General features: G+C 41.2%; 2 protein-coding genes across 10 annotated transcripts in view; one reads left to right on the forward strand and one right to left on the reverse strand.

The window, feature by feature from the left end:
• Nucleotides 1–3246, forward strand: part of fam131bb (family with sequence similarity 131 member Bb) — a 29235-nt gene extending 25989 nt beyond the window's left edge. For all 6 annotated transcript variants that reach the window (XM_036006204.1, XM_031299587.2, XM_031299589.2 and 3 more), the window contains one exon: nt 125–3246. In XM_036006204.1, the coding sequence (XP_035862097.1) occupies nt 125–340 (216 nt within the window). In that variant the 3' untranslated portion in view covers nt 341–3246. The remainder of the gene's footprint in view (nt 1–124) is intronic.
• Nucleotides 3247–4206: 960 nt separating this feature from the next.
• clcn1b (chloride channel, voltage-sensitive 1b) overlaps nt 4207–21906 on the reverse strand; it is a 30822-nt gene continuing 13122 nt past the window's right edge. For 2 of the 4 annotated variants that reach the window (XM_031299496.2, XM_036005937.1), the window contains exons 3-24: nt 20434–20650; nt 19007–19138; nt 18753–18881; nt 18426–18559; nt 17943–18020; nt 15506–15584; nt 14824–14949; nt 13673–13757; nt 13472–13573; nt 12524–12608; nt 9929–10084; nt 9741–9810; nt 9540–9650; nt 8617–8830; nt 8395–8528; nt 7140–7321; nt 6970–7051; nt 6805–6884; nt 6458–6502; nt 6228–6332; nt 5354–5440; nt 4687–5124 (exon numbers count right to left, since the gene is read on the reverse strand). In XM_031299496.2, the coding sequence (XP_031155356.1) occupies nt 4687–5124; nt 5354–5440; nt 6228–6332; nt 6458–6502; nt 6805–6884; nt 6970–7051; nt 7140–7321; nt 8395–8528; nt 8617–8830; nt 9540–9650; nt 9741–9810; nt 9929–10084; nt 12524–12608; nt 13472–13573; nt 13673–13757; nt 14824–14949; nt 15506–15584; nt 17943–18020; nt 18426–18559; nt 18753–18881; nt 19007–19138; nt 20434–20650 (2871 nt within the window). Of the gene's footprint in view, nt 5125–5353; nt 5441–6227; nt 6333–6457; nt 6503–6804; nt 6885–6969; nt 7052–7139; nt 7322–8394; nt 8529–8616; nt 8831–9539; nt 9651–9740; nt 9811–9928; nt 10085–12523; nt 12609–13471; nt 13574–13672; nt 13758–14823; nt 14950–15505; nt 15585–17942; nt 18021–18425; nt 18560–18752; nt 18882–19006; nt 19139–20433; nt 20651–20810; nt 21213–21906 lie in introns of those variants that run through there. The other 2 variants (XM_036005938.1, XM_031299497.2) reach the window with 2 other exon arrangements.

Below are 21906 nucleotides of genomic sequence, written 5' to 3' on the forward strand. Positions count from 1 at the left end.
ATATAATACTTGTAGCTAATGGGATAAAACCTACAAAATCACCTGTATGGACCCTTACTTATACTTTGTGGTTTAATTAGTAACGTTGACTGAACCTTCTGTGTGTCTCGTCTGTCCTGATCAGGAGGAAGAGATTACAATGTGCATGGAGCCAGAGTTGGCCTCGTTGACTCCGCCCACGCAACTAGGGGATGCCTCTGGTGGCAGTAGTCCGGGGCAACCGCCGGCAGAGCCAATCACAGAGCGGAAGTCCTCCGATGTCACCTCCAGCCTCATTCAGAGGCTAGAGAAGGAAGAGGAGGAGGGGCAGGGGCCAGCCGCTTCCATGGCAACCAACTGAGTACCTGGATTGTCAAGAGACTCCTAATTACAAACTGACCTGGGAGTCAGCAAGGAATGAGCGTAATAATACAATATATATCTATTAATCGGTTCCTTTTCAGGTATCAAAAACACAACTTTTTGGTTGCGAGATGAATTCTTCAAAATGGTGAGAAACAGATTTGGAGGTGGACTCAAATGAGACAAAAGCTGATCAACAAAGGACACCTATTTCTTTATAAGCCTTACATCCCAAAGGTAATTGAAGAGAGGAGGATGGAGAAACTGAAGAGGAGGAGGATAAAAGGAGGAAGAGCACTAACTGAACGTGACATTTTCATCAGGAAAATGAAACCACGTTGAGATGAAGAGGGAGGGAAAGAAAACATGCATGCTTTTTATGAAGACAAACAATTTGACCCTGTCATTGTCTTATAATAATAAAAATGAAAAATCTATCATAATAACACATTATAATAAGAATAATTTTGTAATAAAGCAAAAAAAGAACAAATCTATGTATACGTGTATGATAAGATATAATAGTTTTCCTATGGGAGAACTCATCTGTTTACAGCTGTTACTCAACATATTAGTGTTTAATCAAATTCATTTCCCTGTTGCATCGAACACATTGTACACACACGTGTAATTAAAATTAGGTTCAGAAAATGTCAGCATTTCAGTGAAATGCAGATTAACCATCTAAAATAAATTCTTCTATGATGTTATGGCACCAGGATGCCCGAGGCACAACCCAGGGACAGGCCTGTCCTGCTGACTGCACTCATTAAACTGCACAGATAAGGATTGTACTGTAAGATAGTGGGCTTCCTACGATCTCTCTGTATGCATGTTTCTTCAGAGCACTATGGAGTACCTGTACTATACAGCACTGTATAGACTTTGCACTGAACCATAGTATCCTAGGTGGGGCTACAGTGGGCCTGCAGTGAGTTTCATGACGGAGAAATGAAGACAGAGCAGTATAAGCGAATCTCTTTTGCACTGATGCAATCCAACAGATCAGAGGTTGCCTTTGGACTGTTGACGGTAGCCAGTTCCCACTCTGACAACCAAAACCGAGCCACTTGACAACACAAACCCTCAGCTGCTTTTTTTTTTCTCCATAGACCTAGTCACTATAAAACGAGGATGATAACCACTATTTGAATGTACTGGAAGACAGGCAACAGTACATAAGTACATTTTATTTTTTATGTCTCCTCACGGTCCACATGGGAAAGAGTCAAATGCTTTCTTAAGAAACAAAGATAAGTCTTTCAAATGTTTGGGAGGGAGCTGTTGAAAATGGATTCACTGCTGGCTCCACCACACCCACACACACACACACACGCACACACACAAAATATCTAAATTGTAACCAGCAATAGGCAGACAAAACACTGGCATCCCAACAGACCAGTGTCAGCTCTGTCGTATCGATGTAAATAGTCTAAGTATATAAAAATTGCCTCTCACTTACAGTCAAAACTGTTCTAGTACAGTATGATTTCTTTATTTTTTTACACCTCTCAGTCCCACTTTATTTCGGGATCGCTCTCAAGCTTACAATTTAGGCGTGAATTTAGTTTTGAAATTAAAACCGAGGAATGTTTGTGTTGAGCGATCACTTAAACTAGAGTGTTTTATCCGGTGAATCCATCAGTGGGGGAAACAAAGACGAGCAGTAGTAGTAGTAGTTTTTCTCTGATGGGGAGTACCTTCTCCTCTGACTTTGATGATTGTGTGAGAAACTTTTAAGATGAACAAAAGAAACATTCGGTTTATTGACTTGAATGAATTTATTTATTGATTGCTTCTTTATGCAATGTTGGGGACAATGTTTATTTTTCTACTGACTTGTTAAAATCCCTTCCAGTAGAAGTTAGAATAGTTGTCATGGTTGTAAAGCTGTCTTGTTTCGGTCTGGTTTTGAGCACTTTGCACCAAGAAAAACAAACATGGTTAAGAGATTAGAGATGGATAGTTTGGCAGCTCTCAATTATTAACAAATCTATCATCATTTGTATTTCACTACAAGAATCCCTGTTTATAACTCATGAAAACGAGGGCTCAAAACTGCAAACAGAATGTCTTTACACAGTGGCACATATTCATTTATTTATTGAACAATTACTTGGTGGGGAGGAGTGATGTGACAGCTTGTACGGAGTCTATAATTTCATGTAGGTACAACCCCTTCTGGGAGCAGTATCTTGGGTTATTTTTTGCTTTTTTTGTTTATCAAAATCTCAATGAATGAACTAACAAGAAGCCAAATATATTATGTAGATATTAAGGTTTACTGATCACATCTTTGTTAACTGACCGGATGGCAATTGAGTTCTTCTTTTTGTATAATTCTACTGCCATCTTCCAAGAGTTACAGTAACTTTTCTGCAGGCATGACGCTCAAAATCTGCTTCTGATCCTCTGCCTTTCTCCTTCTCTCTCTTTGTATCTGGTCTGTATATTTGTGTCTGTCTGAATGTCTGTCTGTCAGTGTACAGTAAGTTGTCTTTTTGGAAGAGTCACTGCCTGGAAAAAAAAGAAATAATTTCGCATCAACTAAAGGGGATTTGAGGCAATCAGACATGTAACATAGATATGATCTAAAAATGCTGTTAAAAAACATCGGGTGGCTTCTGTAAAAGTCTGTATAGAATTGGATTTATTTGTATGAAATGAGGCAGTTTGACTTGTGATACCAGTGTGTACACTCACACCTATGCATGCTTGTTGGACGGTTGTCACATGATGGTTCTTCCGCGTGGATCCACCCTCTCTCAACTCTGTTTCTTCCTGTTTTTCTTCCTTTTTCCTGCACGACAGAACCTCCTACACCCTCTCCAGCTCCTTTTCCTGTCTCCTCTTCTTTTCCACTGGTGGAGAAAGAGCAAATAAACAAACCAACAAATGGCATTTTGTGTGCTTATGTGTGGATATCTTTTTCAGGGTGTAAATAATTAGATTCTCACATGTTCACCACTTTCTCTCTCTCGAGCCTTAACACATGTTTTGCGACAGCCGGTGTCTCTGGCCAGCTTGTTGGTGCTAGTCATACAAACCGCAATCACCAAGGAACTGGCAGCAGTGCAATCCAGCCTGTCGTGCTTTTCCAAACACATTCCTCTCCAGTTATTATCAGGGATTTTACGCCAGGAGAATATTAATGAAAATCTTTCAGAGACAAGCCTCCTCTGTGGGGACTAGCTGCTTATTTGTTCAAGCTCACATAAGAATCAGAGACTGAAACGCACTGTTGACCTTCACAACACAAAAATGTTTATATGGTCAGAGATATTCTCTTTTTCAAGCCTGACGCTGGAACACTGATACATTTTTTTCCAACAGTCCAGACTGTGAATATCTCAGCAACTAGGGTCAGGTTTAACTTTTTCGCAAAAAGACCCTGTGTTTTCGGGGTACGCTCACTGCGTCGCCAGACTGGCTCCATTCAAATGAATGAGGCAGCTGTGTTTTCCGGTCTGTCTGAACCATAGACTGTTAATAATAATTAATATTTACAGTCACTATGGTCTGAACGCAGATAGTTGCAAAACTCACATTCCCATCAGCCTCAGCTGGACGTTATGTTTAGTGCTACTTCGCAAATGTTAGCATGCTAACACAGTAAACTTTATTATACCTGCATGTTACTAGCATGCTAGCATGCTGACTTTAGCATTTAGCTCAAATTTTTAACGTAGTCTTATCTTCTAATTGTCATTTTTATTGTTGTAGATAACTAAAATAAGCTAGTAGACAAATTTTAATATTTATTAATTTATTTAAATTACAGACTGGTAATAATGATTTTAATATTTACTATACAGCAAATATCTGATAAAGTTATTTAAAAATTAACCTTAATCAATAAACTTTAAATGCATGATCTCTTTGATCTCTAGGTCAAATTAATGTATTTAAGTCTTCATCAATATATTATTTCATTATCGTACAATTCATTGCTTTCAGTTAATTTTCGATCAAAGGTACCTAATGAAATTAAAAGACACCGATATATGATGTACAGCTACATTCAACATTTCCAAGATATGGACATTGAACATTCGTGATATGTGGGACTGAACATGTTTGTCCGTCTGCAGTTCAAAAGACACAGGAAGGCACCTGAGATTTTGAGAGTGAAAAAGTGAGACTGTCATAAAGAGTAGAAAAAGAAATCCTGTACTACAAGTTTCAGGAGCTTTGCGTGCACTAGCTTGTCCTGCTCGCGGAGAGCTGAATGTCTGCGGGGACTGCTGGTGGGCCCGACTCCTCCACCCAGACAGCACCTCTGTCTCTGGGCAAAAGGAGTAAAATCTGAGGAAGTTAAAAGTCTTTTATCTTGAACCCAGTCTATATGGGCTCATCTGACTCATCCTCGCTCTCCCCGTCCTCCTGTAGGGAGGATAATGTGAGGACAGGGCTGGTGGGTGACCCAGGGAAGGCATGAGGGGAGGGTGAGGTAAGGGAGGAAGTAGAGGGGGACGCCTGCTCCTGAGAAGCACCGTCCGCGCCTCTTGTGGGGGTAGAGCTGCTACTACTGGTGCTCCCCATGCCGCCGGGGGAGGAGGGAGCAGAGTCACACCCGGGAGCTCCCTTGGACTCCTTCATCACCAGCTCCCCCTCCCTCCTGCTCCCCTCCCCCCACAGGTCTCTGTCCCGAGTAGGGGAGGAAGGAGTGGATGAGGGAGGTTGGTGCTTCTTGGTTTTCCTGCTGGCGTCTCTGAAGCTGGCTAGAGGGGGACGAAGCCTCACCCCGCTGCGAGTGGAGCCCTCTATAGCTTTCTGTAACTGTTAAAAGAGAAACACATAAAGCAAAGAAATGTGTGTTGAAGTTGAGGCCGGCTGGAGGAATAACTGCATGAATCAGAGCGTAAAGCATAATGCACCCTGTGACAGAACAACTGCCCACAACATGAGATCATCACAGCTCGCTGTCATGCCGCATTACAGGATCACACCAAGAGGGGTGAATAAACAAGCAGATAAAGAAAAAAATGGAGAAGAAATGTGATTTTACCTCTTTCAGTGCCACGACACCCACCAGCTTTCCAATACTGGTGACATAGGCATGACTGAGACCCAGCAGAGAGAACAGAGTGTGGGTCTGAGTAATGAGAGAGAGGAGGACATGATCCAGTCAGTGTGAAATGTATTGTACGTAGTATGACAGTGTTCTGCTTGCATGGCTGCACTGTTCCTCGTAAACAATGTGTCCCGCAAGTAAAAGAGGAAATATATGGCTCTGCTGCATAGCATGAGTCACAGCAGAAAATGCACAATTCAGGATTCAAAGCTTTATGCTTGTACGGGCATAAACAAAAATACCTTAGAAGGAGTACTCCAGCAAAGAATTGCATTCCATAAGTTGGGGGGGGGACCGAATTTAAAAATTTTAAAAATATATATTAGATAAGACCACTGTAATGTTTGTACGCTAAATATGAAACAGCCAGGAGACGGTTAGCTTAGTTTAGCATAAAGACTAGAAATAGGGGGAAACAGTTAAACAGCCAGATCTACCTATCAGCACCTCCAAGAGGGGATTCAGACCAAAAACAGCACATGGGGGTGTTGGTCGGGACGTGTTGTTTGATGTTCCAATGAGACAATGAAATACAATCCAGGAAATCCAGTTGGAGTAACAGATTAATGCGTTGAAAGGCTTATCAGATGCCCAAATTTTGCACAACGGTTTCTAAAACTCACAGAGAAGATTTTACACACACTTGTTTAAACTGATTTGAGTATTTCCCAAAATGTCAAACTATTCCTTACAATCTGCTGCTTGGAAATATAAAATGGTAACTGTCCATGACTTATAATTGCATAATCAGTGTCTGTACGTGAGTTTTACATGTAATGACACGTCACCCAGGTGTTGCCGTGGTCACCTTGTGCAGAGAAGTCCTTTCCACCAGCTGAAACGGGGAGGGGTCTATTCGTATCTGCTCCATATCGACTGGTTTATCCAGCTCTTCTTCTTCCCAGGCTTTGATCTGCATAAGCCAATCACAAGGCAGAGAGATGGACTCAGAGTATACAGAGTTTCTACTTATCGATTTGGATGGTTTGATTATTTCGTTGTTGGCTGTGAGGATGGTGAATCGATAAGGTACAGTACCTCCTCTGGGGACATGGTGTCCGTCAGCGGAGGGGGCATGGTCTCCTGAGGAAAGAGGGGGAAAGAAAGAGTGAGGGACAGATGGATGGGCAGTCAGTTTAAAAGCTACACTGATGATGATAAGATGACCCCTGGTGGTTTTATGGCATCAGCCACTACACAACATGTCAACTCCTTTATGCATGCACCATGTCTTTTCCCTCCCATTATGTTAGCGAGGTTGGCTCAAGCTGACATGTTGGATCGATGCCCCCATCTGAGCTGTCGCTGCCAACTGGACATTAGTGATGCGCTGCTCCTTTGAGCTTTAGGCGGAAAACATGACAAGTATCTGAGGTTGATCTTACCTGAATTTCAGTCACCGACAAGGACGGGGAGGAGAAGAGTCTCTGAAGGGCCATCCTGACAGATGGGAGATTGCGCTTGTCTGAGGATATGGTATGGTAACACATGTAAGAGGAGAAAGGAAGCTACATTTGATGGCTTTATGTGCAGTGGAAATGCCATGCTACCTGAGCCTGTGTGGTTGGTGGAGGGCTCCGGAGGTTTGGGGGCTGGGATGGGCCCGTTACATTCTTCCTGTACTGGAGCATTCTGCGGGCACAACATGGTTGATAATGGGATTAATCTTTTTAAAGCTCAACTACTTCCTGTACGTTAATTTATGGTTTGTTTTTCCCACCTTGTCTGCGCTCTCCTCTCCGTGCTCCTCGTCTACAAAGGTGAAGGACTCCCAGCTGACTTTAGAGCCCTGGCCTGGTGAGCTCTCACCTCTTTCAAAGACTCGCCTCTCTGGTGAGAGCCACCAGTCAAAGATGGCTTGAAGCTCCGTCCTCTCGATGGATCCCAGAAGAATCATGGATTCTGCAGAGTGTTAAAAGTGTTAAAGTGCTCATATTATACTCATTTTTAGGTTTATAATTGTATTTAGAGTGTATATCAAAATAGGTTTACATGGTAAACACAGTACCTAGGTAAGGACTACTACCCAGTCAGAAGCAGAGTATGAGGGCTATTCTAGCAGGTAGGTGAGCATTATAGCGTGTTACAAAGTGACACATGTTCGTCACGGAAGTAAAGTCTGGACTACAATAGAGCTGTTTGGAGCAGTTTGTGAACAGTGCTTTCTGTTGGAGATGGTAACTCCCTTTGGGTGGACTTTGGGCTTTTTCACTTTGTAAACCTATAATGTGCACAAAAAAGATATATAACACAATAAAGGAAAGGGAAAAGGCCAAAAAGCATAATATGAGCACTTTAAAGAAATAGTTCTACATTTTGGGAATATTTGCTTTCTTGCTGGGAGTTAGATGAGAAGATCAATACCACTCTTATGTCTGTAAGCTAAATATCAAGTTATATCTCTTTTGTTAAATCTGTACAAAAACAGAAGTAAAAAAAGAAAGAACATTTTTTAATATTTGTAGGACTATTTCTTGGCTATGAGAAGTGATTTTCTGGAGCCCCTAACGTGTTAAATAGTGAGCTTTAGCAATGCTGGTAAACAAAATGTGGTAACACTTTACTTGAAGGTATCTACATAAGAGTGACACGACACTGTCATGAACACATGACACTGCATGAACTCTAACCCTAACCATAACTTGTCATGACAAAAACCGAATGACACTTACTAAAAGAAGCGTTATGTCATAAACGTTTATGACTTGTTTATAATGTTTATGACACGTTCATGTCAGTGTCATGTCACTCTTATGTAGATACCTTCAAGTAAAGTGTAACCAAAACGTTACTCTTTATGCTAAACTAAGCTAACCCTTCTCCTGGCTATAGCTTCACATTTAGCAGACAGACATGAGAGTGGAATCCATAAATAAGTATATTTCCAATAATGTTGAACGATTCCTTTAATACTTAGCATCTATAGCACAAGATAGAAGCATTCAGGCCCAGTTTAATGATGTAAGTCACCCTACCTTTAGAGTCGACCAGGGGGATGGTTTTCAGAGTTGTGGTCTCTAGCAGATGGTTCAGTTCTCGGTAGGTGGATTGAGAAGACAGGAACTTCACTTTGCGCACCATGATGTCCTCCACAAAGATGTTATACTTGCTAGGTATGCAGATATACTACAATAAATACCTGTTGTCTTACAATGACAGCAACATAAACACACCAAGTAAGAGTTCTTTAACTTTACCTGATGTGTCCAAGGGCCAGCTCAGGCAGGTAGGGCAGCTTCTTCACCTGGATGATGGAGTCGTAGAGAGAGGGCTGCAGACCCTGGGCCACCATGTTTGCTAGGATGACCGCCACCATCATGGGCAGGATGTGAGAGATTTGACCAGTCAGCTCGAAGCAGATTACTGCCGTGGAAACCGTGTGTGTGACAGCTCCTGTCATCGCTGCCGCACCTGGTAGAAAGCAGAGGGCAGGATATGTGCTAAGAATAAAGTTTTATTCCTTGATTATTATTTCTCCATCTGATTCCTCTGCACCTGATACAAATCCAATTTGGCCTTGAAACGCTGTACTTTTTATAATGTAGTAAAATAGAATTTTTAAAGAGAGAGTTTGACAATGTTGCAAGTCCTTGGGAGACAGAAATCAAGGTGTTAAGTATTACAAATATCCATCTCTATCACATCCATCTATTTTCTAACCTGTTCTCATCCTGTGGGCACTGGAGGCTGTCCCAGCACATATTGGGCAAAAAGCATTATTGACCTCCAGATAAGGTGAAATCCATTCACGTTTGTGGTGAAACACACAGAGCAGGGTTACACTGAGTTGGATATAAAATTCATTCAATTTTAATTTGTGTAAATTCACATGTCATGTTTTGGGGTAAATTACAAAGTCACATTCAGAATTACACAATTGATTTATTAATTAAGTAATTATTATATAGAGGCCTCATTTTGACCAAAGATGCTACAAAGTCAAGTGAAAACTGTTTCTAAACTGAAACGTTGAACTGGAGGACCTTTAAATAAAGAAATCAACAACACACGGAAATGTATACAAGGCACTGTTTCATAAAATGTTCTCAAATCTAAGACTTCAATAAGTCTCAATGCCTAGTGAAGACCCTGATCACAGCACCAAGGTTAGTAGACTGACCAATGACGGCGTAACCTCCGGGCAGGATGCGGTAGACTATCCCATCAAACAAGATTCCATTTGGGAAAAGAGTGGCCATGATCTCCCCAATGAGGCGGCCGAAAGCAGCTCCTTGAGGAGAGAGATAAGGCACGCTGGTATCAACAAATTTAACTGAAGCTCAGCAGGAGATACTGCGCTCCCATTACAAAATCCTCTTACCTAATATGAACACTGGCATAAAGGCACCCGAGGGGATGGGCATTGTGGTGGAAACTGCTGACATCCAGAACTGCAACACAAAAACAGGATCAAGGTAAGATCGAGACCAGTCCCAGAGCTTTATATATATATATATATATATATACATATATGTGTGTGTGTGTGTACACAACAAGAGGTAAAGATACCTTCATGATGCAGAAGAGGAGGAGGATGACAAAGACGCTGACATGAGGATGAAGCCATGCAGATGAGCGACCCAGGCCGGGCGGAGCGGAAGATGCTGAGATTTTGGTCCAGGTGAAATTATCAAACAGGGAGTTGATGCACTCTCTGGGCATCAGCTGCCAGAAGGGACAGACACACAGAAACACATTTTTTCAAAAATACAGTTGTGTGCACATCACATCCTTTAGTAAGGTCTGGTGCAGAATGACAGATTCAATGAAGGAAATAGCTCCCAAAACTTTATTGAACTAGAAAACGTTTAGCCTCCACCAGGTCTTCATCAGGCAAATGGCCATCATGACAAATGACAAAGTATATTAAACACAAAACCTATTACATCCTGTTGACATCATGGCCAACTGGTCGGACAAAAAATATACAACACGTACAGTATGACCCTCTAGATACATTATCAAAAATCTGAATAGCTGCACAAAGACAACAAAAAACAAACAAATCATAAAATGTTTGAATATATACTGTACACTGTGTGCAAAATTATTAGGCAAGTGAGTATTTTGACCTTATTGTCATTTTCATGCATATTTTCCAATTCCAAGTTATATAAACTTGAATGCTAATTTGATTTAAGCATTATCATGTGATGTGTATTTGTGTAATGAGGGAGGGTGTGGCCTAAGTGATCAACACCCTATATCAAGGTGTGCATAATTATTAGGCAGCTTCTTTACCTCAGACAAAATGGGCAAAAAAAGAGATTTAACAGACTCTGAAAAGTCCAAAATTGTAAAATGCCTTTCAGAGGGATGCAGCACTCTTGAAGTAGCAAAGATATTGAGGCGTGATCACCGAACAATCAAACGTTTTGTTGCAAATAGTCAACAGGGTCGCAAGAAACGTGTGGAGAAAAAAAGACGCAGATTAACTACTAGAGACGTGAGAAGAATTAAACGTGAAGTTACTAGGAACCCATTAACCTCCAGTGCCGCCATATTCCAGAAATGCAGCCTACCTGGAGTGTCCAGAAGTACAAGGTGTTCAGTGCTCAGAGACATGGCCCAGGTAAGAAAGGCTGAAACACAACCACCACTTAACAAAACTTATAAGTTGAAACGTCAAGAATGGGCCAAGAAATATCTGAAGACAGATTTTTCAAAGGTTTTATGGACAGATGAAATGAGAGTGACTCTTGACGGACCAGATGGATGGGCCCGTGGCTGGATAACTAATGGACACAGAGCTCCACTTCGAGTCAGACGCCAGCAAAGTGGAGGTGGGGTACTGGTATGGGCTGCTATTATTAAGGATGAGCTAGTTAGACCTTTTCGGGTTGACGATGGACTTAAAATCAACTCCCAAAACTACTGCCAGTTTTTAGAAGATACTTTCTTCAAGCAGTGGTACAGGAAAAAGTCTATATCCTTCAAGAAGGCCATGATTTTTATGCAGGACAATGCTCCATCACATGCATCCAAGTACTCCACTGCATGGCTAGCCAGCAAAGGCCTTAAAGATGACAGAATAATGACATGGCCCCCTTCCTCTCCTGAACTAAATCCCATTGAGAACTTGTGGGCCCTTCTTAAACGTGAGATTTACAGTGAGGGAAGACAATACACCTCTTTGAACAGCATTTGGGATGTTGTGGTTGCTGTTGCACAAAAGGTTGATCGTCAACAGATCAAGAAACTAACAGATTCCATGGATGGAAGGCTCATGACAGTTATTGAAAAGAAGGGTGGCTATATTGGTCACTGAATAATTCTTGAACTGTCAGAAGTGTTTATTTGTACATATTGATTGACTGATTTTATTCTTACTCTAAGAAATTAAAATAAACAAATGAATGGGAAAATTTTAGTTTTTCATTTAGTTGCATAATAATTCTGCACATTAATAATTGCCTAATAATTCTGCACCTAGATATTCTCCAGAGAAAGCCAAAACTCACTTTTCCTTTGTTAAATATTCAGATTTGAGGTTTATTAACATTTCTGATTGACTGAGAGCAATGTATTTGTTACAATACAATACAATAAATCCTCAGGAATACAACATGCCTAATCATTTTGCACACAGTGTATACATGTATAATTAAAAAGAGAGGTACAGCCGTGGAAGCAAAAACAGCTGTAAGATTTGAATCTTGTGAGCAACTGAACACATAATTGTGAAATGAGTCACTACTTAGTGAAATAGTAGTCATTTCAAGTTATACTTCTTTCTAACTCCACATCCCTAGATTTTGTTCATTTTCAATCTTATAGTTTTCAGCCCTAACCAATGTAGCCTGAAGTGGCATCACTTGAGCTTCCTCTGGAGCCACGAAAGGGTTTATAATATTTTGTTTACATCTGCAGTAGTACTCTCCAAGACCTGTAAACAGATTTTGATGTGTAAAATCACTGGAGCTCTCCTTTAAGTTGCACATAACATTCATGTCATTAAACCCTTTCTTTGCTTCCATAAACAGCATAACATCTGAAGAACACACAATCTAGACCCCGCTGACCTCCTTTTTAAAAAAATATCATTAATATTAATGTACACACACCAAAAAGAAAACAGAGTGTAAGAGATAGATTCAGTCTAACCTCTCCAGCCATAAACTGTCCAAATCCAGGTGGAAACGTTAAGGTGGAGATGATCAGTGTCACTGCACCGGGATAGATCAGTCGACTGGCATACACACAAACACAAACAAACAAAGTCATTTACAGAAATGTATTCTTCGACACCAACAACATGGCGAAATAAGTGATGCCTGTAACAGAAATAACGGTCTCAGGACGAGTGTCTACCACCACTGATTGTACGGCTCTCCTGGCGCTGCTTCTCCCCTTTCTCTAATGGTGGAGACTAATGTTCCCTGACTGTTGAGTCTCAGAGGATAAGTGAATCTCCACATTGAGTGAATAACTGGCTGAAAGGTTGTTAAGGCTTTGCTGCTGTCCTGGCCAGTGTGGTGAGACTGATGAGTTCGGAGAGTGGAGCTGAGATACGTTAAGAGGAATTAGATTTGAATGTGAAAAAGGTTTCAGTTCATGGGAACACTGTCTGCTACCAGAATCACTGGGGTTTAAAAGCCGAGTGTCACATTAATCTACAGCAGGAGGGAGTGCATGGCCCTGTTTGTTTGTGTGTATGTACGTGTGTGTTTGTGTGTGTGTGTGTGTGTGTGTGTGTGTGTGTGGGCCGGTTTAACTATATTCGTGGGGTCCAAAAACCGGGAGTCCAGTATACTTGTGGGGTCCTGACAGCTTTGTAGGGCCAAAATGCTGGACTCCACAACTTTAAAGGGCTGTTTGAGGGTTAAGACTTGGTTGTAGGATTAGGGTTAGAATTAGGTTATGGTTAGGGTGAGGGTAAGGGTTAAGGTTAGGCATTTAGTTGTGATGGTTAAGGTTAGGGTAAGGGGATAGGGAATGTATTATGTCAATGACGGGTCCCCACAAAGATAGTGCCACAAACCTGTGTGTGTGTGTGTGTGTGTGTGTGTGTGTGTGTGTGTGTGTGTGTGTGTGTGTGTGTGTGGATCTCACTGTTTGGTTAGGAAGCGTGTGAGCGCTGTCGGTCTCCGCATGAAGAGAACCACCTGTCTGTTCAGGTAGACGAAGAACGCCCCCAGGAATCCACACGAGATTCTAAAACATGAGAACAAATATTTCTATATCTATTTCAAAAGTAAATCCAAAAAGAGACATACAGTATTATTGCACACACACACAAACACATGTAATCACCCTATTATTGCGAATGCAGGCAGCTCCTGCAGGTCAAAGGGGAAATCCATCCGGAAGTTAGTTTTGAAGAGAGCTGTGATTGTGACTGAGAGAAAAAGAAAAAAAAGGTAAAGGTAAAAAATTATCAACATCAACCAAACGTGAGCTCAATCTCAAATTTGTGTGCTCCGTATTTTAAGTTTGAGTTTCATTTATTTGCACAAGTTAAAATCAAAGACAGGACATACATGTGTTATTGTTTAAGGTGTGAAAGAAGAGGAAGAAATTACTTTTACCTAAATAAAATTAAACAATATTCACAATGTCGAAACGTGAAAATAATATAATCATAAAACAGAGGTTAACATATTTTTAAATGTGTTTTAAACCTGCATTAATGATTTTCTGGCCACTCTGGGGCAGCGGATACAAGTCCATTATTCACTCTCTTTTAGCTCTGTGTTTGGTCTTTACCAACTCCTGAGGGAAACATCTGGCTCTTAGCTGCTAAATACTCCACTTTGTTCCCCAGCTAGTCGCTAACTTTGTCTGTCTGCTGTCGAGTGCTGAGCGTTCAGTAGGTTTATCAGAGCTTTTTCACTGATAAGAGCTGAGGGCTTATTTTGAATTGCAATAATCTAAAAGATTTCCCTCAGTGACATGTATCTTGCTACATATCTGGAAAATATTAATGTAAACTAGAGAAGATGATGACATTTGACAACTGACCTTTGCTTGTAAGATGTTTGGGAAGGTGAATATTAGAGGACTGTCTGGTTGAGTAAGAGTTGTGAATTTGTTTGAATATAAGACAGAAAACATTATTATAAACCGTAAGAAAGAAAATAAAGGCAGAGATAGGGTGCAGGGATTTGTAAGTTGTGAGTATTTAATTCTATGGTGCTGGTGGATTGTAAATATGTAGGTGATGACTTGAAATATTTCTGGTTTATCTAAAGAAGCAAATATTACTTAGCTGTCATATTCAGCTACTTTCAATAAAATGCCAGCTTAGCAGTCTTTTACAAAAGTGTGTGTGTGTGTGTGTGTGTGTGTGTGTGTGTGTGTGTGTGTGTGTGTGTGTGTGTGTGTGTGTGTGTGTGTGTGTGTGTGTGTGTGTGTGTGTGTGTGTGTGTGTGTGTGTGTGTGTGTGTGTGCGCGCGCGTGCTCACCAGCATCCTTGTTCCAAACAGAGAGCACCCTGAATATGAAGGCGCTGAAAGTGGCGGCAAAATATCCCCGCCAGTAATTCCTCACCGCAAAGTAGGTAGACGTGACCTCAATACTGAACAACACCCCTGGTGGTGGTGAGTACAGAAAAAAGAGAGAGAGAAAGAGAGGGGTGGGGGGGACAGAGGGAAAGGAAGGATTAAAGAGGAGAGGAAAAATGAAGATGGATAGTGTGAGAAATGAGCGAGGAGGAGTAGAGGAGGTGGAGAGAAACAAGGGGGGAGAGAATGGGGGAAAGAGAGAAGAGACAGGAATGAGTTAAACACACAGAATGAGTCCAAAAACACTTGAAGTTGAGGGTGTAATTATACACAACAGGAGAACCACAGGGAGTGAATACACACACTGTAACACAAGCAAACACACATCAGTATGTGAAGCAATAAAATAAACATCAGAGAGACACATCAGAAACTTTATTGTGAACAAGACAAAAACAGCTGAACAGAAGACTTGCATGGGAAAAAATATATTTAAGAAGGAACAATATGTAATTAGTGTTAACTAGTTTTTTCTATGGTAATTGAAAACTAGGTAAATAATGCAGTTTTGGCTCATGTTTGTATATTAAAGGATGCTTTGTAGACTTTGGTTGTATGAGGCAGTGTGTAAGTTGTACAGTACCTCCAAGTGGAGTGCCGAAACAGCATCCCACCCCCACAGCACAGCCAACAGTCAGAATATCTGTGTAACCATAATGGTTCTACTGACACAGAAAACAGAGAGGAAGAGGGGAAATAACAAGAGGGAAATAAAGTGTTGAGAGAGACAATGAGGGATGAAAGGCGTGAGATGATGGAGGGGGAAAATGAAGGTGACAAGGAACGAGAGCGTAGACAGAAAGACAGGAGAGTGAGTTGGAGAAAGAGAGAATAAAAGATCAAGGTGGAGAGGACAGGACGGGGAACCGCAGGGGGAGAATTGACAGAGAGGAAGCACAATGAAATAAAGTGAATAAATAATGCTCACTGGAGTGTGGTTTTAAAAAAAGTGATAAAGATGAGGAAAAAAACACATCAAGACAATATAAAGCACAGGCTGCACATGCCAGTGAGAGTAATCAGACTTAGAGTAAGCAATTAAGTAATCAGGAAACAAACCAAGTGGTAACATTGTCCTTAGAAACAGATCCCTGCAACTGATTGCAGACTGAAAATTAATGGAAATATTTCCATTGATTATTTATGCATCTTTCTAAAATCACACCTTGAGTTAGAGTGTCTTTTATGATCTGTGTTGCATTATTATTCTTAGAAAGAATATATTTTTTAATCTGTGATTTACCAAAAAGGGGTTGGGATGCAGGAAAAGCCTGATAGCAGAAATAACTGTATAATTCAAGGCTCACATGTTGCTGGCCAGTTAATCTGCAATAAATATTCATTCACTTTGAATTCACCACTGCTAATGCCGGTCAATTGTCGGAGGTCAGTTTCAAGGGAATAGTCTGACATTTTGGGAAATATATTTTTTTTTCCTGTCAAGAGTTAGATGAAAAGATTGGTACATGTCTCATGTCTTAGAGTGGCATCTTTTTTCTCATCTAAATCTCCTCAAGAAAGTAAATAATTCCTTTAAAGTAGACAGAACTTTAAAATCCTGGCTCTGCTATTGTATTAGTGACAGGCTAATCTGCATGTTTAAATATTCATTCAGTTTGATTAATCACTTAATAATGCAGGGCACTGGTCTGAGGTTAGATTTAACCTCGCCGTTTGTGTTACTGATGTTATTTCAGGAGGACAGAGCTGACTGAAGTCAGCGGGGAGAGAGCAGGGCGGGACTTGCCTCCCACGGGGGCAGCAAAACAGGTGGCCACTCCCACGGCACACGCACACACCAACAGGTCCTGGTTATGGGTGCCATTCTGGGGTTAATGGTCACAGACGAGCAGGGATGAATAAGAAAACAGAGGGGAGGTGGAGATAGAGAGAGCAGGGAAAGAGGGAGACAGGGATATGGGAGGTCACTGTTAATAAACATGCCAGACATTACCATCACACTATTAATACAGTGAGACACAAACATAGACGACGTGCGAGGGGGCGAGCCAAAACAAAGACACAAGAGAAACAGGGAGGGGAGGGGAGGAGAGGGCGTGAGCCGGGCGGGAGAGAAACAGATGGGAGAGGACAACAGTCACAGGGTTCCCACTTTCTCTTCATCATCAGATTCAAGGACCTTTCAATGAACTTCAAGGACTCAAAATGGGCATGTTTGGCAAACTCAAACACTAGAGGCCTCATTTGTAATAGAAAAATGGTAGAATCATTTAAAAAGTGTTACTGGAATAGAAGGACTATATAGGTCTATGTAATATTTTCAAGATCATCCAATCATTTTCAAAACAAGAATAAGAGTCTTCTGCCAGCTCTTTGAGACTGTACATGGGCACAGTGGTGCTAAATGCTAACATCAGTATGCTAACATGCTCATAACAACAATGCTAACATGCTGATGTTTAGCAGGTCTAATGTTCACCATTAGCATGTTAGCATGCTAACATTTCCTAATTAGTACTAAACACAAAGTACAGCTGAGGCTGATGGGAATGTCATCATTTTTTTAAATGTATTTATAAACCAAAGTATTGAACAAATTAAATTTTTGAGGAGTCCATTAAAGTTATTACAATTCATCATGAGGGGGGCATAAATGCGTGGACCAAATTGTATGGCAATCCATTCAACAGTTTAAAAGACATTTCACTCAAACGCACAAGAGCTACAGAGGAAAAATCAGACGATCAGCAAAGTCATTCGGATTTATATTTTGAAGACCGTGAATATCTGCACAAAGTTTCAAGAAAATCCATCCAAAAGTTGTTGAGCTATATCTACCTACTAACAGACATTGTCATCCCTTGAGGCTGGTCACTAGTATGGCTAAAAACATTTTTTTAAGGTTCTGTGGGAACCCTGTAATTACACCAAAGACCACGACAAAGCAAGATATCAATGAAAAACTGCGTTCCACATCTTCATTAGTGCATTAACTGTGGTCAGCGAGGAGATGAGGCTTATGGGTAATGTAGTCTGTTTTGGTCAGGGCCTCAGCTTACCTCATAGACTCCAGAGAAGATGGACATGAATCGACTCAGCACTGCAGCACAGATACTGGCAATGTGGACGAATGGACCCTGGAGGTGACATGTAATGACACAGATGAGCGACACATACTGTTATATACACAGACACTGACTATTATCTGTAAAACAAGGAGTCTAAACTGGGACATGTTGTATCAGAACAGATACATCACTGTATAATTGCTGGATGTGACAGTTGCCCTGCTACTGTAATGGGGGAAATGAATGTACTTCTTTGCTGAGGAATAATTTGCTTCAATCCCGTGAGAAGAGGAAGGGAGGAAAAACATGACAGAAGATGATTTATCATCCTCCAAGCTTGAAGAAAAAACAGATATAGTGATGGAGAAAGAAAAAAGGGAGGAAAGAGGGTGATGATAACGATGCTGGATCAATGGATGGTGATAAATACAGAAAAAAACAGATAGTAAAGAGATGAAAAGGGGGTTTGTTTACCTCTTTGCCCACTGGCATCCCACTGCCCAGGCCAGCAGTCAGGCCAACGACTTTAGCTACAAAGGCTTTAAGGGTCAGATACTCCTTCAGTACTACACCTCTCAAAATGGTTTTCAGCTCGGGAATACCAGAACCTGTAAAAAAAAAAGATGGAATGAATGGATGAAAGATGGAGAAGGAGAGTAAAGGATGGTGGGTGCAGTAAATAAAGTAAGAGCTGTTATAATGCCACTATCGTACAAGAAAACAGACAAAGAAAAGGAAAGAAGGAAAAAAAACAGGTGCTGAGAGAGGATAAGAGAGGCTGACAGGTGATGGAGAGCTTACCGATGGCCTGTGGGGAAACCAGGTGACAAAAGAGCGAGGCAAACATGACAAGGATCATGGGATAGGTAACCCAGGCGAGGTACTGGAGTGGCACATTGCCCTTAAGCTCCCCATGCATCCACTTATAGGCTGAAAGACAGAAAAACAACAAAGTGCATTTCACACAGGAGTATAACTGGGATAATTACAAACTCTTGTGTTATCAAACTGCAGATTTGACTGTTAATAATCTCTATGGCCTTGGCCTGTGGTACCTTGCAAGCTCTTGGCGCTGGCATAGTCCATACTCCAGCTAACCAGAGCCATAGTCAGCCCCAGTAGAACCAGGAATATCCAGTCATCGCCCATCTTGGTCACTATGTACCGCCGTACACGAGCAAAACAATCTGGGACAGAGAGATGAAATGAATTATGTACCTTGAATCCATTCATCACTTGATTTAATTACTGACAGTTAGTTATTGTCACACTGGGAATCATTCAGTGTGATTATGGCTGCAGTAATGATGCTATAGCTCATCACAACAGTAGATGTAATGTCAGTACAGAATGATCTGAATGATTGTGCTTTTTTTGACATGTACAAATGGATGCGTGTGCATTCTCTGGAAAAAGTTTTCTTCAAAGAAAAAAACATACATGTAAGGATTTAACACACAATATTCACTGGCTAATTGACTAGTGAAGACATAAAAGTGTTAATTAAATGTGAATCATTTTCAGAGGTAAAAGAGGCATCTACCCCCTTGTTTGGGTCAAGCTAACACATTCTGGATCCTACACTTCCCATAATGCAATTTAATTGCATCTTTTGTCAGTCTTTCCTATCTATGACTTTCAAACTTATTGTAGTCTAGAAGCACAAGAGTTTAATCAATAGAGTGGAGTAAAAGTACATTATTAAAGTACAATTACCTTAAAATGTGTACTTGAGTACAGTACTTGAGTAAATGGACTCAATTAAATTCCACCACTGGCTAAGGTCATGTTCTCTGTTTTTGTTTCTGTGAATTTAGGGGATTTTAGCAACATGGGGAACTTTGTCCAATTAAAAAACCATGCTGGGTATTTTCTATTGAGACTCCAGTATGTTTAGACTTGATATGTAGACTGAAAAAAGATAAAGAGATATTTTTCCAGAAGAATTCTGTTTGTGCAGGATGGATAAGGCTTTGAAACAGCAGTTAGACCTTCATCTTGGGGAATAGAATTTATAGAAAATGTAACTGAACACTTGAATTATGAATGAAATATGAAAAATCCAAATAAAACATTTTAGATTTTGTCTCATGTTCTGTGTGGCAGCCTAATTAAACTATAGCAGTGCATCATATTTAATGAGCTCATCGTGTTGCATGTAAACTCATGTTGTGCAAAGTCAGTGAAGTGCCAGTAGCCTACTTCAAACTTGTATTCAGTTAAGGTATATCGTTAAGGTATTAATTCCACCTCCGTCTTCTGGTTATCACATGAGGTGTCATAGCAACCACTTATAGCCTGGTTGACACCAGACCCTTAGCAAATCTCAAATTTGCCGGAAGTTCGTCAGGGTTTTCCCAGGCTAAACCACTTAAGCATGACCATGGACTATGGAAACACCTAATCACCTGTTTGCATCCTCCTAGAATACCTTTTGTAAAGCGTTTGAATTTGTGTTTGAACAGAATAACCTGCTGGTCACCTTGGCATTTGGAGTAGGGACGAGGCTTCTTGGTGGAAGAGGCGTGGCTGTGATGCGACTCCAGGAACGCAGGGTGATGATGATGATGCCGCCGACCGTGCCCTTTGCGGCCGGTGGTGTTGTCCCCTGCCTGTCTCCTCCATTGTCTCTCTGTCAGCAAACGGGCAGCCTCCCGTCGGGCAAAGCTTCCCAGCTGCTCCCTGTACTCACCGTACAGCTGAAATGGAGGGGAAACACTGACAATCACAACTACACAAAAAGCATCAAAAAGTCATGTGTTTCCTGGGCCCTCAGGATTGCATAGAAGGAAAATAAGATGCCAGATATAAGAGCGGAGTGGGAGAAAGGAAAAGAAGAGTGAAGAGAGGGAGAAATACCTCTGACAACTGAGACTTGGGACAAGGATAAAACTAGATCCAGTGCAAAGAGTCTTGAGATAACGAGAAAGAGATGGGGAATGTGCGGCGTGTGTGTAAGGGATACACACCAACCTGAATACCCTGGTAGACAGAAATAGACAAAACGGGCATAGAGATCGGAAAAACCCCTCCCTGAGAGAAGGTAGGAGCTGGAAGGGAGCCAGAGGAAGAGACACTGGAAGGGAGGACATTCCACATCTTCCACTTCCCACTATATGTGCGCTTTACACCTACAACCACACACACACTTGGTCAGAAAACACGACACCTTATAATCCAGAGTGATCAGTTTGCATCGCACTCGTTAAAACCATAGAAGCTGTAAAATACTGCTGATTCAGGTGCAGCTATATCATGCAACTGAAACCTTTAGATCACATAAGCAACTGTAGGAAGGCATTCTGAAATGTCAACAGATGAGCGCATCAGCGCACACGGGGCAACAAGCGCACGTTAATAAGCTGTTTAATTTAAAATGTTCAATGCCTTATCGCGCTGATGTGACCAAGCTGACCCGAACCCGAACATCATTTCTAAATATCTGTCCGAACCCGGCCCGGCCCGCCAGGTACCGACAGGCTGGTTCGGGTAGCCATCCTCTATCTGGCACAACCACCTCTGATTGGCCAAAACTAAGTTTCTGTTAACCATTTCCTTGACTGGGTTACAGGTGCATAGCATTGGTGTCAGCCACACACGATATTAAACCTGTTTCAATCCCTTTGACCCTGTAACTGTTTGTCCTCTGTCACCAGAGATGGAAAGTAACGAAGTACAAATACTTCGTTACTGTACTCAAGTAGATTTTTCAGATATTTTTACTTTACTATATTTTTTTGTGGCGACTTTTTACTTTTACTCCTTACATTTTAACACGAATATCGGTACTTTCTACTCCTTACATTTTACAAAATTGGCTCGTTACTTTAGTTTTGTACAAGAGGTCGTCATGTCGGAGAATAGCACAGACACGCGCCTCACCGCGAGCGGGCGCGCGCGACACACGGAGCAAAAAGAAAAAGAGACTAGCTGTCCAGAGGATAATCAGTTGAGA

The sequence above is a fragment of the Sander lucioperca genome, chromosome 10 (genome assembly GCF_008315115.2).
Source record: "Sander lucioperca isolate FBNREF2018 chromosome 10, SLUC_FBN_1.2, whole genome shotgun sequence".
NCBI classification, from domain to species: Eukaryota; Metazoa; Chordata; class Actinopteri; order Perciformes; family Percidae; genus Sander; species Sander lucioperca.